The 16501-nt window shown below is 37.7% G+C and overlaps 1 protein-coding gene and 1 long non-coding RNA gene across 8 annotated transcripts in view; one reads left to right on the top strand and one right to left on the bottom strand.

Annotated features, from left to right (window-relative positions):
• LOC133551285 (uncharacterized) overlaps positions 1-16501 on the top strand; it is a 45579-nt gene that overhangs the window by 16066 nt on the left and 13012 nt on the right. For 3 of the 5 annotated variants that reach the window (XR_009806464.1, XR_009806461.1, XR_009806462.1), the window contains 3 exons: positions 3263-3400; positions 6515-6638; positions 7120-7173. This is a non-coding gene — a long non-coding RNA (uncharacterized LOC133551285). The remainder of the gene's footprint in view (positions 1-3262; positions 3401-6514; positions 6639-7119; positions 7174-16501) is intronic. The other 2 variants (XR_009806463.1, XR_009806465.1) reach the window with 1 other exon arrangement.
• fgf11b (fibroblast growth factor 11b) overlaps positions 2744-16501 on the bottom strand; it is a 118892-nt gene continuing 105134 nt past the window's right edge. For all 3 annotated transcript variants that reach the window (XM_061897839.1, XM_061897838.1, XM_061897840.1), the window contains 2 exons: positions 14096-14294; positions 2744-10768 (listed from right to left, as the gene is read on the bottom strand). In XM_061897839.1, the coding sequence (XP_061753823.1) occupies positions 10632-10768; positions 14096-14294 (336 nt within the window). In that variant the 3' untranslated portion in view covers positions 2744-10631. The remainder of the gene's footprint in view (positions 10769-14095; positions 14295-16501) is intronic.

The following is a 16501-nucleotide window of genomic DNA, read 5'->3' on the forward strand; positions in this document are numbered from 1 at the left end:
ACCGGTCCAACACCCCCATCATCGTCGTCGCATCATGTCTTTACTGGTCTACGAGCAGACGAGCATGTTCGGTAGCGCACAATCACCGAGTACTTACAAGCAGACACAGTGTGTAGACAACAACACTGCTAATCATGGCAGACTTCATGAGTGGCAACAAACATAATACAACAATCACATACTGTACAATGTCTGCTTGTACTTGGCTGATGACTGTTAGGATGTTGACATTTCTGTTTGGATGAAGAACGACTCATAATCCTCGCAAAAAAAACGGTGTGGAACATAGCATCTTTTTGGGTCTTTTTCGGCATTTCTAAGTCTAAGTTGGTCAGAGTGTACCAACAGTTTGTGTCCACATCATTTTACTATCAAGGTGAGAGCCATGATTTATGATCGAGAATACATTTTTGCAAGCTATGAAGCGAGAAAGCAGCTCCCCAGGTCATGATGTCAATACAGCAACATAAGGAAGTTCCTTCTCTCTAATCAAGTAGGTCCTTAATGTTAGTGCTTATAGTAACAATATGGCTAATACTTGACTTATATTCAGGTCACAAAATAGAGTATTGTTGGCACTTTTTAGATGGTTGTTTTTTGGGGTTTTATGGTTGGAATGATGTCATGGCTCTATTCTGAACTGACTTTTATTCATGTTCATTTATGAATTAGAATGCATTAAAACTAAATATATATATGTTCTTGTCCCTCATAAGGATTTGAATACACACATTTTTTTAAAAAGTGCAATTCCTCTTTAATGAGCAGCAATTTCCTGTTGCATGGGTTTTATGGTGCTTGTGTGTTTTGGATCATGCCTGTGTTTGAAATGTTTGGACATTGCTGTGCGTTTGTGTTAACAATTGTGTTTTGCACAATAAGGGAGCGTAATGTTGTCTTCATTGTAAACAGTACAGGGGCCTGGCTATGTTTTGTTGTAGAATTAATTCAATGTCTCCAAATTGGGCCACACATGTACCTTTTCATACAGCTGCTGCTTGCAGATTCCTAACAATGACGTACACAATTCATTTTAGAGCATACAATACAAAGACTCAAGATGTTGCATAAGTGAAGCTCATCCAAGACTACGGTACGTTTTTGTGTGTGGAACTAATAAACCTGTCATTTAGCTCATGCTCTCCTATCGAGACGACACCTTTTCATGAAATATATAAGCAAAACAACTCAGGTAAAAATGGGAATAGTCCATCAATTCATGGAAATTGAAAAAATACAGTATTTTAGTTGTACTTTTTTTGTATTTAATTGATCTGTTACCCCTCTTGCATGCAATTAATGACAACAGTAGCCTTGTGCAACATTTTAATAATCAGAACAAAATAAAACTGGAAATAGTTCACTTGGTAAAAGTTTTTAATACTATCGTGGATTCGCGATAATTATTGTTGATGACACATTCTAGCTGTGTCTTGCAAATTTGGCAGCAAAAAGCAAACAAAGACTTCCTCAACGCAATGTAGCATCCTTGCTCGCAAATTAGCGGTTACTGTCCCTTCCCAGTGCAGCTTTCTAAATCACTATGATTTTTATTTAAGAAATATTTTACTTTTTATTTAAGCCCTTTTACCGTATTGCTTTTTGCACTTTTTTGTTCAGCTCATTCATTGTTTATGTTCTTTGTTTGTTTTCTGTTTCTGTTGCTCTATGCTTTTTTTTTTAAACCTGTAAAGCACTTTGATTCAATTTAAAAGTTGTTGTAAATGTGCTATATAAATATAATTGACTTGACTTGACTTGACACTAACTATTGCCTCCATGGCGGAAAATAAACTATGTTTAATTATTACCATCACTGATGGACAAGGACTAGCTAAATATGCTACAATACATACCATAGGAGGATACAGCTAAGCTAGACATTTTGAATGTAAACAGGGGTGGGCGTATCGATACCAATATCGACAGTAACGATATCAAGTATAGTAACGTTATTAAGTCGACACTATAATAATTCGAGCAATATTTTTTTATTATCACAAAATCGTTTTTGTGGCATTTTTGTTTGTGTTTACAAACTCCAGAAAGGGCCAATAGTAGTTTTTGCTTTTGTTTAGTTACTTTGCCCTACTGACTTCATTATACATTTTGTATGTAATAATAGGAGAATAATGTATTTAATTAAATATTAATTAATGTTGTCAGATAACAGTCGTGATAAATAATTAAATAATTGATGAACTTAGAAAATTTAAAGTATGAATTTTTAATATCTGCGATGAGGTGGCGACTTGTCCAGGGTGTACACCGCCTTCCGCCCGATTGTAGCTGAGATAGGCACCAGCGCCCCCCGCTACCCCAAAAGGGAATAAGCGGTAGAAAATGGATGGATGGATGGAATTTTTAATATGTACATTGGTATGGCTAACTACTGGCTATTGGATCGATACCCAAATTAATTTTAGTATTTCTCAGGTGTGGACGTCTCTGTTCTGAAATGTTTTGTTGTTGGCAGTGGTGCTGTGTGTGTGCGTGCATGTGTGTTTTCTTCTTCTTTTTTTGTTGATGTAAAGCACTTTGTGTTGCAACTTGCTTGTGCATGAAAAGTCTTATATAAATAAAGTTTGATTGATTGGGTCATGCTTTGTACACTCAAGCCCTAAGAGTTAAGATTGTCAAAACACTGAAGTGGGGATTACCTTTCGAGTTTCTTTTGTTCATTTAGTATGTGTAAACTGGAAGAAAAACTAAAACCAAGACTTAAGACACAACACGAGCAGCACTGCGTACATCCATACAAATATATGCTGCTTTATTGAATACTATGCCAGAATAGGACACTCCGCCTTCCAGTTCAGAAGTTATAGAAATGTATACAGGTTGGATGGAACATCAGGTGATTCAAGAGGGTAAACCAAGGGCTTTTGTCCAGAGGGAGTCTTACCGTTTGAGTCAAACCACAGTGACATACTTGGCAAAAAAAAAAAGAAAAATCACTTGTCATTCTGGACATATACAAGGTATTATTGCAGACCATGGATATATTTTGCAATTCATTGCCATTTTAACCACAGTTGATATTTTCAGGTCCTTTTACGTATTGCTGGTTTTCCATCCTGCTTGTACTGCAATTGTATACATAAAAAAAGACAGATTCCGCTCCTTCATTTGGCTCTTTTGGAGTCTAATGTGTGTCTGAATCCGGAGGCGCCGGCAAATCCAGGCCTTCCCTCTTTGGCCAATCAATGCCAATGCCCATTTTCATTTATGGCTTAAAAATCTGTTCTCCTCTTTCTCTCAGTGTCCATTTTTTGGAAAACAAGAATATTGGCTTGAGACAGAGAAACCCGGAGTCCAGAAGAGTAGGAAATAGAGAAAAAGAGGAATTCCTGCTGAGCTTTTTGGAAGATGTGCATGACTATAACACCAGCCCACAAAGGTCAGTGCTGGTGTTGGCGGGACACATGTGGGCTTTGGTCGGGTTTCTTCCCTCTGTTTTCACTTGAGTCCATCTTTTACAAACATATAACTTCATCACACAGTGGGATTAAGCTGGGAAGAAGGTCACGCAGGGAGAAAATTTGCAAAGATGCATTGGTGCAAACCAAAGTCGAAAACAGAGTAAAAAAGAGAAGAACCACTCTGCCTTGTTGGAGGAGGTTACATTGGAGATTAAAGAAAACAGAAGCAGACAACATGTATATTTTCATTTCTGAACAAGAGAAAAAAAAAGACCTGACATTGAACGTTACTTATACAATATACTGTACTGTATGTATCATGGACATAACACGCATGTAAAATTATAGAACTTCGACACAGTCACAGTTATTTTTATATTGATACACACTGTTAAATAGATCATAAAGATCATATAAGTTTATCAACCCCTCCAAAACTTCACTCACATAAGATGCCAAGTTTGAGATTAAGAGCTTCTGTGCAAAACAATTCATTATCATTTCAAGATCGGAAGCCAGTGAAAAATATATAGTTGTTACTGTCATTGGTCATAATCTGCGCTCATGTCCTCTTTCCCCACTTGAGTGAACGCACTCAATGACTCATCCTTACCATTTACATAAATTAAGGGGACAAACTATGAAGAATGCTTCTCAGTACCAACAGTTTAAAATACTACAAATTGCAGCCAATAAAACATACATTTCAAACAGACAGTCCATTATAATCTTAATTGGATGAGTATTTGCCTGTTAGTAGTTCCAAAATTGGGATATTGCGTCAAGTGTGTTGACTTTACATACTTTTATACTATTGACATATGTCATGTGCAAGAAGTCTATATTGCTCAGTACGTTTACATGCACTAAAATTAGTCTGATTTCTCAATTAGTTAATTTTTGGGGTATTTTCACATCTACGTGTGAAGTTAAAGTATCCATTCACTTTGTGTAATGTGACTATTAGTCTTACGCCATGTGCCTCACGGCGCTTATTTCATTTTAGCGCTTTTAAATTAATTTATTTTCCGGCTGACCTTTGATGTCACACTAGCCATCTGCAGATCTTTGCAACTTGTTTTAAGTTATGTCTGTTGTAATATTGGCACAGATTACAAATATTACGTCTGTAATGGATATAATGTATGTTGATGTTAAACAGCAGACGGAATCAAGAAATTATCTTGGATTGCGCTACGAACAAGACGCTACTACCAAGAATGGATCGGGGCAAATGCAGGTCCGAAGCAAAGCCAGATCAGCGGAAGAGTTTTTTTGAAGGAATTGTTGGACAAAGAATCTTGGTAGCAACATTTTTGAATGTCTCGAGTTCATTCATAAGGGTCTGTCGATTGATGGAAGCTAGGAGTTTTAAATCCTGAAGACCGTCCGTGCCATGGTTGACACTGTTCCAGAGAAAGTGTGTAATGTTCTGGGCTATCTTGCCAGTTGTGCAGAATACGGAGTTATTGCTAATCATGTTGGAGTGCACAAATGCAGTGTGAAGAGGTTTGTGTACACTTAATTTTTCACCTTTGATACATCTGCTTTCATTGTATTTGTATTTCTTTCGTGAGTCCAAATTAAGCCGACATTTTACATTTCCACTGGTGCTTTCTTAAATAAATCTTTGTTTCTTTTTTTTTTTTATCATTGATGCACTTCAAAATGTTTGTGAAGCAAATAAAAAGTATCCTCTTCATTACAATTGTTGCTACATTTTTTTGAATGGTATCTGCTACCAGGTTGTATCCCTCTCGTTGAGACTGGCGCATGCACAATACGAAGGGTCCTCTCTGGGTGCACACACCCACTCGAGAGATCTGGTTTCTAATCGCAAAATTTAGATGTCTTAGTCCGACTTTTCAAAAACCAAGCACCATTGGATTAATGTGTTTCCATGGTCTGTAGGAGGCTTATTTAGAGCCAAACTACATCAGAAATCGGACTAATTTAGTGCATACACATGTACTGAATTAAAATGAACCATTTGCCTGGGTAGTAACAGTCAGCAGTTTAGAATTGTAAACCCTCTAAACCAACACATTGTGTTTTTAAAGCTAAAAGCAGTACATCTCATCACAATAAAACTTTTGCATTTGCAGTGATTTAACATAAACTGCTACTTTAACCAGAATTATTTCCATTAGAGGGAGCAAGTTTCCATTAATAGTCATGTATGTACTGTACTGTACGTATATGCGGTGAGGAGACAGAACATGCAGATACTTCAGTGCTGCAATGATGTGCAGCACACCTCCAATTAATTTTCAGACTGTGACTAATGGAGCAAGTTTCCATAAATAGTCATGTATGTACTGTACTGTACATATATGCTGTGAGGAGACAGAACATGCAGATACTTGAGTGCTGCAATGATGTGCAGCAAACCTCCAATTAATTTTCAGACTTTGATGGGTTTGCATTCGCAATTTTACAATCAATGTGCAGATTAACTAAACTGCAGTGTGGGTGTGAATTACTTTGAATGGGCTGTTTGACATGGACTTTTATAATTGTCTTCTTACCGAAGGGCAGAACACTTACAAACATTAGTCCAAACAAGTCCTTGGATTTTTTTTTCATATTGCAAGGACTTACAATCTCAGTTTGTGTTATTCAACATATTGATCACATAAAGCAGTAAATTGCAACTTTGAAAACAATAACCTCAGATATTTTCAAAATAGTACACTGGTTTGTAGTAATGGGAACGTAGGCTATTGCGATCACAATGATGGATTTCTTAGTATTTGTCTCTGATGATTTCCAAGCCAAGGACCCCCCAACTGATGGGGAAATTAACCCTAAAGCTATTTTGTTAAAGTGTGGTTTGTTATCTGCAGGGTAGGCTGTCCCCTTCTCTGCTTGTGTTTTTTTGTCATGATACAAAACAATATTTTTTGTGGTGCACACACTTAAAGGACACCTATGATGATTTTTGTTGATGATTTTCTGACTTCTAAATGTTATTACACTGTGAATGTGAATACCCGTGTTAAACACTGCCAAACAGTCAAATCATAAGTCTAATGCATTTTGGCTACAGCTTGCACACACTTTATGATGCATCTGCTCATGTTGTTTTGCAGACTGGATACTTCGTGAAGTCACAGCAAGTTGGACATACTTGTTTTGAAATTTAATATAGCGCTCAGCCAGTGTTGGAGGAGTTCCTTCCCCTCAGCTTCAGACTGTGAGGAAATATGTAAAAAGGTAGGATAAAGTATTATGTTTATATAATCTTGGCATGTGCATAATAACAATGAGGGGCAACATGCAGTGACATACATCGTGCTAAATGGAGCTGCTATTTCTGCAGCTCTGAATCAATCGCGAGTGTGCAAGTCTACTTATTGTTGTGACCGAATCAATCCACACAATGTTTATGACGTTGTTTTGCGACCATGTCTGGAATATAAATAGCGGTGATGACTCCAAGATAAATATTTAAACAGTGTACATTTTCAAAAGATAAATTAAGATAGTTTTGGAAAGGGTGGGCCGTGGTTTAATTTGTAATCTGGGAACACCTCCACAAACAAACATCTTGCAGACAGACTCAATAATGTGTTATAACTGGGACTGTTATCTAGACTGCAAGGCAGTGTTTTAAATGTAGATTAAAATTGTCATCAATTCCCTTTAAACATAATCTAGCTGGTACCTGAAAATTAACTCTCGGCCAATCTTCTAGGAACCTGGAAGACCATGATGATTGGCACTGCAGCAATCTTGGTTGGACGGGCAGGTGAATAAACCTCTGCATTGCTTGAAAGACCTTCTGTGATGTCTTTTGCCTCTATTAATATGTTGGTGTGCTGGATCAATTTTAATGTGTAATCAAAGACATTTACATTTGTTGAAAAACTGCCGGGGGAGCAAAGAATATAAAAAAGCTTAAACAACCAAACTTTCGCAATTCCCCTGCAGGACTTCCGTAGACCACTTTTGAATACCTTTGGTATAAAGATTTGTATATGTGGACCAGCCTGCTACAAGTGTTTTGATGTGTTGCTGTAAATACTGAGTTTTCTAGGTGTACCTTTATCGGTGAAAAAAATATAGATTTTTGTATATTAACCACAATGGCTATAACTGTAGGGGGTGTCTTAGAGCGAATAGATACAATTTTGTATTTAATGTATTTATTTTGGAGTGTGTGTGTGTGGGGGGGGGGTTGTGCGCCTTTAGAACTATAAGTTAACTTATATATCAACCAGTTCCGGTGCTGGAAATTACTTTAGTCGGAAGTTGAAAATCAAGTCTCAACTCATATGTGCTAAAAGGGTGTTTGTCTGCTTACTCTCAAGCTGTTTATAACCAGAAGAAACAGTTAGTCAGAAGCAAATATCGATTGCTCTGCAGAAATGAGACGTCTGTTCTCACCCACCTGGCCACTTGATAGCATGTATGCCGAGAAAACACAACTCAGAGTTTTTTTTTTTTTAACAAATAGAATTTGCTGTCCCTGCCAGACCTTTGAGTAATTTTTGCAACCATCAAAAGTTGGCTCTTTTCTTGTTTGTGCTTTATTAAATCTATCGATCATTGTTTTCCATGCCCTTTGTTTCTCTCTTTAATCTCTTTGTCTTGTCTCACCTAACTTTTAATCAAAGACCCACATACACACAACGAAACCCAACAACGAAACCCAATCGATCTTTTTCTCCAAAGCAATAACAAACAGGCCTCTCATAGCCCGTGATTACTTTCGACTTACTAACAACTTACTATTTTCTTTACACTTGTAACTAAATCCATATATTACTTGACTTACAATATCAGGCTATTTCAACATTCTTTGTTCTTTTCTGTCTACTTGGTGTACTGCAGTCTTGAAAACTTGCAGGGGCCTTCTTCAGCGTGAAATACACTAAGAGCTGTTTTTTTAAAGTGTAGAGAAATGAAAATATCGGATATTTATTGCACTGTATTAATACATTGTGACACTGTCGACGGGGTGACAGCTGAATCACCCTATTAGAGAGATCTACAGTACTCCATACTGCTCTCATTTTGATATCAAATAGTAGTTATACAGTAAATGGCTATAAAACAAATAATAAAGGTTTTGTATAAACACACACAATGCATTTTGGGAATTAGTAACACCCCCCTGTCCCCAACCCCCAAAACAGGAAGCTTCATGACAAATAACTTACATTCTTACTTTCATTATCATATCTGCATGCCTCCTACATCCCTGCTGAGAGCCTTGCATACCCTACTGGACAAAATATTTGTTGGCATATTCCACATACCAGTCTTTCAACATTACCAGCCTCCACACTAAATGTCACACTCAAAATATAAAGCTTACAGTACACTTTCTTTACCAATCTTCACATAACTGATGTCTTAGTAATAATGTGTAAAACAAAAAAAAAAAGTGTCCTCCTGTTGTTTTCTTTTGCCACAATATTGCTATGTTACCTTTTTTTAAAAAACGGTTTCAAAACATGACATATTTTTCTATCAGTTACTATAGTTTTTCATATTAAATCCTAAAAATCTTTCACATGGACAGTTTCAAAATTGACACTATACCTGTGTAAGATGTACTTTGCATGGCCATATTGATTATATTTCAATGTAGGTCGCTGCTCTGCTGTCTGTTTTCTGGTTTACATTAACAAAATATCGTCCTTTTAACGTTCTTTTTCCTGCCTTAGTGGTCACCACCCAAAGCTCCCCTTTACTGTATTTCTAGAGTGACGCAAATTTGTATATATTCTAAAAAGGCGCCAAAACTTAAACACCATACACGCCTAAAAAAGGAACTTAAAAGTGGTAAGAGTCCACACAATGCATCGCCTATTCCACTGCAGAAACAGTGCGGTGCTTCTTCCTGAATGACACTGTTAAGGTTACCTGCAGTAAGTATCCGTTCCCTTGCCCTCGTTTACACACAATAAAGTGTATCTGTACAGTCAAAGACATCTACACACAGGGGTTACAGCGCAGTCACACCAAGACATCCACTCAGACAGCTACATTTTTGAGGGTGATTCTTCCAAGGTGATTTGATAAAGTGAGCGGGTGGATAAGCTGCCAGACATCGTCAGAATAACAAGTGCTCCATGCTCAGAGGCTCCTCTGGCTTTGATGTTTGCCTTCAAACCCGGCTTTATGCTGACAGCAGATGCCGAGTGAAGTATACACTTCCGCTCGTTTTTCACATGACTGCTTTCTGATCCACACTGGATTGAAAATATGACCCAGTTCTTCATGTGTAGCGTTTGGGCAAGATCTCTAATAATAAGTGATCACCTGATGGGTAGAAAAGCTTGGGAAGCGGATGTGACTTATTCTCTTTTAGTGACTCAGTCCTTTTATATTTATTTCTTGATAGCGACTGTCCCTATTCATAAACCTATTGATTTATAGCTTTTATAATTACATTTAATGGATACTCTTTAGAAGAATAGTGTTTTTATTTTATTTGTTTCTATGTTACAGAAATCTGGCACAGCTGGATTTTGATTGGGTTCTTGAAGAAAATTGGTAATAAGACAAGGGGGCTTTTGGTGCTGAGGACCTAAACTTTGATCTGATTGTCTGTCCTCACTCTCCTCCCTCTTGCTCCGACCTGACTTGACCCAGGATTCCAGTTGACGTCGTTACTTTCTGAGCTGTTTCATCTCTTGTTGAGCTTTAGTTGACCTTGATGATTAGCTGAGCTGGTCGGCAGATGGTGGGTGGAAAAGCTGGCGGTGCGACATCGTAACCAACTTTAGGGATCAAGAGTGGGCTCATGGGTGAGGATTATGAAGTCGAGGCCGCTTTAGAAATGTGTGAATGGTGACTGTATTATTACAATATAAAAAAGCGCCGCATTGGCATGGGAGAAAAGGCAAGATTGTAAAAGTGACAAAGAAAGCCCATTATGACAGAAATGGGGTAGGATGTGCATTAGGAAATCAGAAGGGGCTGAGAAGATGACAAACACAGGAAGGAGGGGTGTTCGTTGTTCTGGCTCGGGGCCCAGAGCTGTCATTCTGCGGTGACAAGCGAGGGGGAGATGACTCCTCTCTCCACCTCTTGGCTGCTGATGTACTACTCACCCTTCATCCCTCAGCATCTTATAGTGCTCTTTTGGAATGTGGTGGCCCCTGAGGGCCATTCACCCAGACACCCTCTGTGCATGATGGGTGACTGTGTTCCAAGTGTCACTGTTGCCCTCTGACCCACCCTCTGTCTCCTGTGCTATGAGGCATCAGCCTTGGGAGCTTCTTTACGGCCATTCCTTAAGGACGGGGAATCTGATGTTTTGGTGGTCTTTCGAAGAGGACTCACAGGCTCAGGTGTGAGCTCATGTAGCGATGGCTCCTTGTACATTGCCACTGTGCAACAAAGATGGAAACATTACAATTATTGGCTGTCATTTAACCAGAGAGCAAACCATGCTAAAAAAAAAACTAACATAGGGATGGGCATGAGAATCGATTGTTGTGGCTATGTTGTATGGTCAGCTAAGAATAAAGGCAAAATAGAAGGTACTATTTTGACTGAATGTTGTATTTACTGTAGTGTCAACTAGTTTGAGGATTCAAGAAGAGGTAAGTAAAGTAGGATGAATAGATGCCATCTTTTTAAGGATCGACTGCAAAACCACACATCAAAGTTATTTTATATGACAAGTGTACTCTGTTGTTTTTAAGCACATACTCCAAAAACTCAAAAAAGTCAAAGATGTTTTATATCACGGATGCTCTTATGTGCTATTTGTTTACAACTGAATGTAATGCTAACGCAGGCGATTTCAATTATTTTGGGCTTGTAGTTGCCTGCTATCTTTTCCATGCAACAACACTGTCCATATGTGTTTGGGTCATCTCATGCTTACTAAAGATTACACTCAAACTTCTACTTTCAACCATTTCGATCTATTCCGTGTTGTGTACTTCTAATACAGTACCAAAAAGTTTTGAGCAAAAAGATCTTGCAAGTACTAAAAAAAAAACCTCCTGGGGGCTAAGCCCCACTGTTCTTCAAACCTAGTGATGCCCATTGACATTGATATTGGTCTCAAACATCTTCTTTTCACCTGTTTTCTCCCCATACCATTTTTTTCTTGACCGTCTATTTTGGCGTAGAATTATGACACCTTTAATGACGCCTTTAATGACGCCTTAGTCAGGTGAATACGACCCAATTGTTCAGACTGCAGTTGCATTGGATGCATATTAAATCTATATTCACATATAAAACGGCACCGTTGCCATTGACAAATTGAAAAATCAGATACATGTCACATGGGGGCAAAAACATCTGAGTTTACCTTTTGCACTTCCAACAGGTGTAAAAGTAAGTGCATCTCTATCTTCCTTCAAAATCGCTGTAAAACAACACCTCCTGGCAACTTCAACCCTTTACTAATACCCTCCTCCATTCACATCCCATCTACCCGGATTGTAAATAACCCAATGTAAATAATCAAATGTATTTCTAATGTATATACTTGTTCTTAAGCTATCTGAACTCACTACGTTCTCTGCTGGCTGTACTTATCCTACTAAGTAAGACCTACACTGTTTCAATGTCCATTTCTCTGTTGATGCAATTGTTGATGACTGAAGTACTGATATCAACCACAACTCCTCATCCCACCCCCGGATTGTAAATAATGTAAATAATTCAATGTATATACTATGATGATTAACTTGTGTGATGACTGTATTATGCTGAGAGTATATAATTGTACCGTGAATTGATTAACATGGACCCCGACAAACAAGTTGAAAAACTTATTCGGGTGTTACCATTTAGTGGTCAATTGTACGGAATATGTACTAAAGTGTTCAATCTACTAATAAATGATTCAATCAATCAATCAAAACCTGCAGTATGTGAACATAGCCTTTATCAAGGTTCTTATCCTTTTTGACCCAACTTTTACACTACAGTGGGGCCCTTGCCCATTTAAATATCAACACTGAATTGGTAATCTTACTCTTGATTTTAATCATATTCAAGAATTATATATGAGATAGGCTACTGCACCCCCCGTGACTCCGAATGGGACAAGCGGTAGAAATGGATGGATGGTAAATGGTGAATGGGTTGTACTTGTATAGCGCTTTTCTACCCCTTTTTAAGGAGCTCAAAGTGCAGTATTTCCACATTCGCCCATTCACACACACATTCACACACACTGAATAATTTGACAAGGTTTGTCCTGGTAAACTGTGAGTAGGTTAGATATCCATCCATCCATCCATCCTTCCATCCATCCATCCATTTTCTACCGCTTATTGCTTTCAGGGTCGCGGGGGTCGCTGGAGCCTATCTCAGCTAAAATCGGGCGGAAGGCGGGCTACACCCTGGACAAGTTTCCACCTCATCACAAACAATGACTACCAAAACATATTATCAAGGATTAGGTCAGGTTTATTACAAAAATTAATACTCATCAAATATATTGCAACAGAAGGAACTCATAAAAACTGATGAAATATACATTTATTTACAGTTAGTCAGTGCTAAAATAGATCAATTCTCACTAAATTAATATAAATAACAATGATAGAAATATTTATTAAATAAACTCTCAACATTTTTTTAAGGGAAAATGAAAAAAAATCTTAACAAATATAATTTTTGCAATCAAGAAACTTCTCTATGACTTTAACTCCAGACTTCTTCTGCCACAAGTGGTGGAACAGTGTATTACAAATGAGAAGCACTGCGGCCCATATGCACCACAGCTGAGGTGGCCCTCTTGGTGGTGCCCTATGGCAGTGGTTCTCAAATGAGGGTACGCGTACACCTGGGGGTACTTGAAGGTATGCCAAGGGGTACGTGAGATTTTAAAAAAATATTCTAAAAATAGCAACAATTCAAAAATCCATTATAAATATATTCATTGAATAATACTTCAACAAAATATGAATGTAAGTTCATAAACTGTGAAAAGAAATGCAACAATGCAATATTCAGTGTTGACAGCTAGATTTTTTGTGAACAAGTTCCATAAATATTGATGTTAAAGATTTCTTTTTTTGTGAAGAAATGTTTAGAATTAAGTTCATGAATCCAGATGGATCTCTATTAAAATCTCCAAAGAGGGCACTTCAAGTTGATGATTATGTGTAGAAAATCTTTATTTATAATTGAATCACTTGTTTATTCTTCAACAGGTTTTTAGTTATTTTTATATCTTTTTTCCAAATAGTTCAAGAAAGACCACTACGAATGAGCAATATTTTGCACTGTTATACAATTTAATAAATCAGAAACTGATGACATAGTGCTGTATTTTACTTATTTATCTCTTTTTTCCCAACCAAAAATGCTTTGCTCTGATTAGGGGGTACTTGAATTAAAAAGATGTTCACAGGGGGTACATCACTGAAAAAAGGTTGAGAACCACTGCCCTATGGTAATGAACAGTGGCCTAAATGACAGTCGTATTTTCTGCAAAAATGTTAGTTGCTCCAAAGTTGTAAACTGTGTGGTCATTCACTACCCAGATTTGACCCGTGGGCCATCAGTTGAATGACCCTGGTTTATAAGCTTTGTGAGTACCTGAAAAGATAGAAACGCGATGTACAAGTGAAGCCCATTTATTCCAAATTATTTGATAGTAACTTTAACCTGCATCTGATTGAGGAAGTTTAGTTGAATGCCCATCCCTACTAAGTCCCTAAGTCATACGAATGGAAACAAACCTTCGATAACTTTAGGCAGGAAGTGTGCAGCTCCTTTGTTCTTCTTTACCCGGTTCCCCTTCATGACATGGCCATCACGGTTGATACCGATATACCAAGAGCGGCCAGACTGGGTTTGCCGATAGAGCATGGAGGAGTATGTTACATAGTAGTTCTCAAACACACTCTCCTTGAACTTACACTCTGGAGTGAAGTTATCCTATAAATAAACATTAAAATAAAAATGGGGCAAAGGTACACTCACATTAGCAACCATTGCAAGGGAAGCAAAATAATGCAATTGTCATGAGAGCACAAAAACATTGTATGAGTCTTTGAACATGAAGAAAATACTGCAAGCATGGACATCCTTATCCTTGGGGTACAACAGGATGAACATTCATACCATACATGGCAAGACAACATTAGCATCTCGGCTAACCAGTCCAGAGTCCACAGGGAAAAGAAGATGAAAAGCAAAGATTCATAATACCCATTGTACAACAACAAATACACAAGAGAAAGGGCACAATGATGTGCTTTTTATTTGTAATATTTGAACAGCTTATTACACGTTTTTTCTCGTAATATTGTGTACTCATCCTCAAAAAAGTCAACTTTATTTTTATAATTTGTAGTTTATTCTTATAAGTTCAGGTTTTTATTAGAGCTGTCAAATGATTATTTAAAAAAAAAAATCAGATTACCGTATGTTTTGGACTATAGAGCACACCAGTCTATGAGCCGCACCCACTCAATTTTTGAGGAAAAAAAATATTTCCATATAATAGTCACACCAGACTACAAGCCACAGATATCCATCCATCCATTTTCTACCGCTTATTCCCTTTCGGGGTCGCGGGGGGCGCTGGCGCCTATCTCAGCTACAATCGGGCGGAAGGCAGGGTATGCGTTGTAAAATGTGTTTTTACACAAATATTTTGTAAATGTTTATTTGTTTCCAATTGGTGTCTATAACATGCCATTAAAACGGCTGATCAAACAGAACACACCTCATTGTCGCTGCAGAGATAAGCTCTCCAATCAGCTAAACAGACTCAAAAAGTCTACACTGACGTTTATATTTACAAAACTGAAAACAGTACAAAGAAGAATGCCATTGTAAGTTATTAATACTTATACAGACAATTTAAACATGCTAACGACGGCAGCTTCATTACATGATGATAGCGTGTACAAATTTGCATGAAAACACTCCTACAGACATCAGACATGGTACGGTTTAGTGAGTAAGAGTTGTTTTAGTTATGTTTTAAAACTTACAAACGTTGCTTGGAGTGATGAATGACAAATACATTAGAGTAAAAACACTATGAACCATTAGAAGACAGAACAGCAAATATACATCCGGTTAAAAGTTTTAAAAAGAAAGGCACATTCAACACCTGCAGTGAGCAAACCCGTCCAAAAGATGGCGCCATAGCACCAACAATAACACACCTTTTCAGTGTCGTTTTTTGTTTTATGTGTCGTGAAAAAGTAGCGGTTTGTAGTCCGGAATTTACGGCTATCACATTATGAAATTTGGATTGATCAAGATGAACCACTGTTGATTACTGAAAAGACCCCAATATTTGAATACAAATGCAATGTTGTTGTAAGAATGTCATCTAGGCATGTTTTTAAATGTTTCACTTAAATGCATGTCATTTTTTGTTTCAAAACTTGGTAACAGTTTTATCTAAAGTTCTTTCAGGCTGTATTTCTGATCACTAGCTATATAGCAAGTAAGGTAAAATACCTTGTATGGTAAAAATAAATTGCAGGATTTGATTGTAGCTGAGATAGGCGCCAGCGCCCCCCGCGACCCCAAAAGGGAATAAGCGGTAGAAAATGGATGGATCTAAGCGTGTACATGATTAATGCAATATTTTTGTGATTAATCACGAGTTTAACAAGTTAATTTTGACAAATTAATTTTGTTGATCATTGTTGTTTTTGCTGGTGTGCCTTCTCTGTTTTTATAAGGTCACGTAACTGTGACAGTGCAGTGACGTCATCATTCTCGGATACTACTGGCGGCTTCGTTGTCCACACGTAAACGTCAACACTGTGTTATCAGACTTTCCCACTCTGGTTCTCAATAACTATCGTTTCAGACAACCATGAACACCATTTATGTGTGGACACAAGGCTGAAACGATAGGTTTCTTTACTAGCTCCACCTAAAAACGTTAACGTGGGAACAGACCCTTACTCTGTGTTTCAAGTGTTTGTTTTGATATTGTTCATTTCGGGAGAGGATGGTTGAGTGTTTTGGTATTTTAGTTCCAGTCCTGTGCCCTTATTTTGTAGTAGTTACTCCCTCGTGCCTTGCACAGGTTTCCACACCTGCTGCCTGTACCTTTCTTTCAGACAGCATCGGATCATTGCTTCGCATTGCTTCACATACACTTGTGTTCCCAA

This window comes from Nerophis ophidion, linkage group LG04 (assembly GCF_033978795.1).
Source record: "Nerophis ophidion isolate RoL-2023_Sa linkage group LG04, RoL_Noph_v1.0, whole genome shotgun sequence".
NCBI lineage: Eukaryota > Metazoa > Chordata > Actinopteri > Syngnathiformes > Syngnathidae > Nerophis > Nerophis ophidion.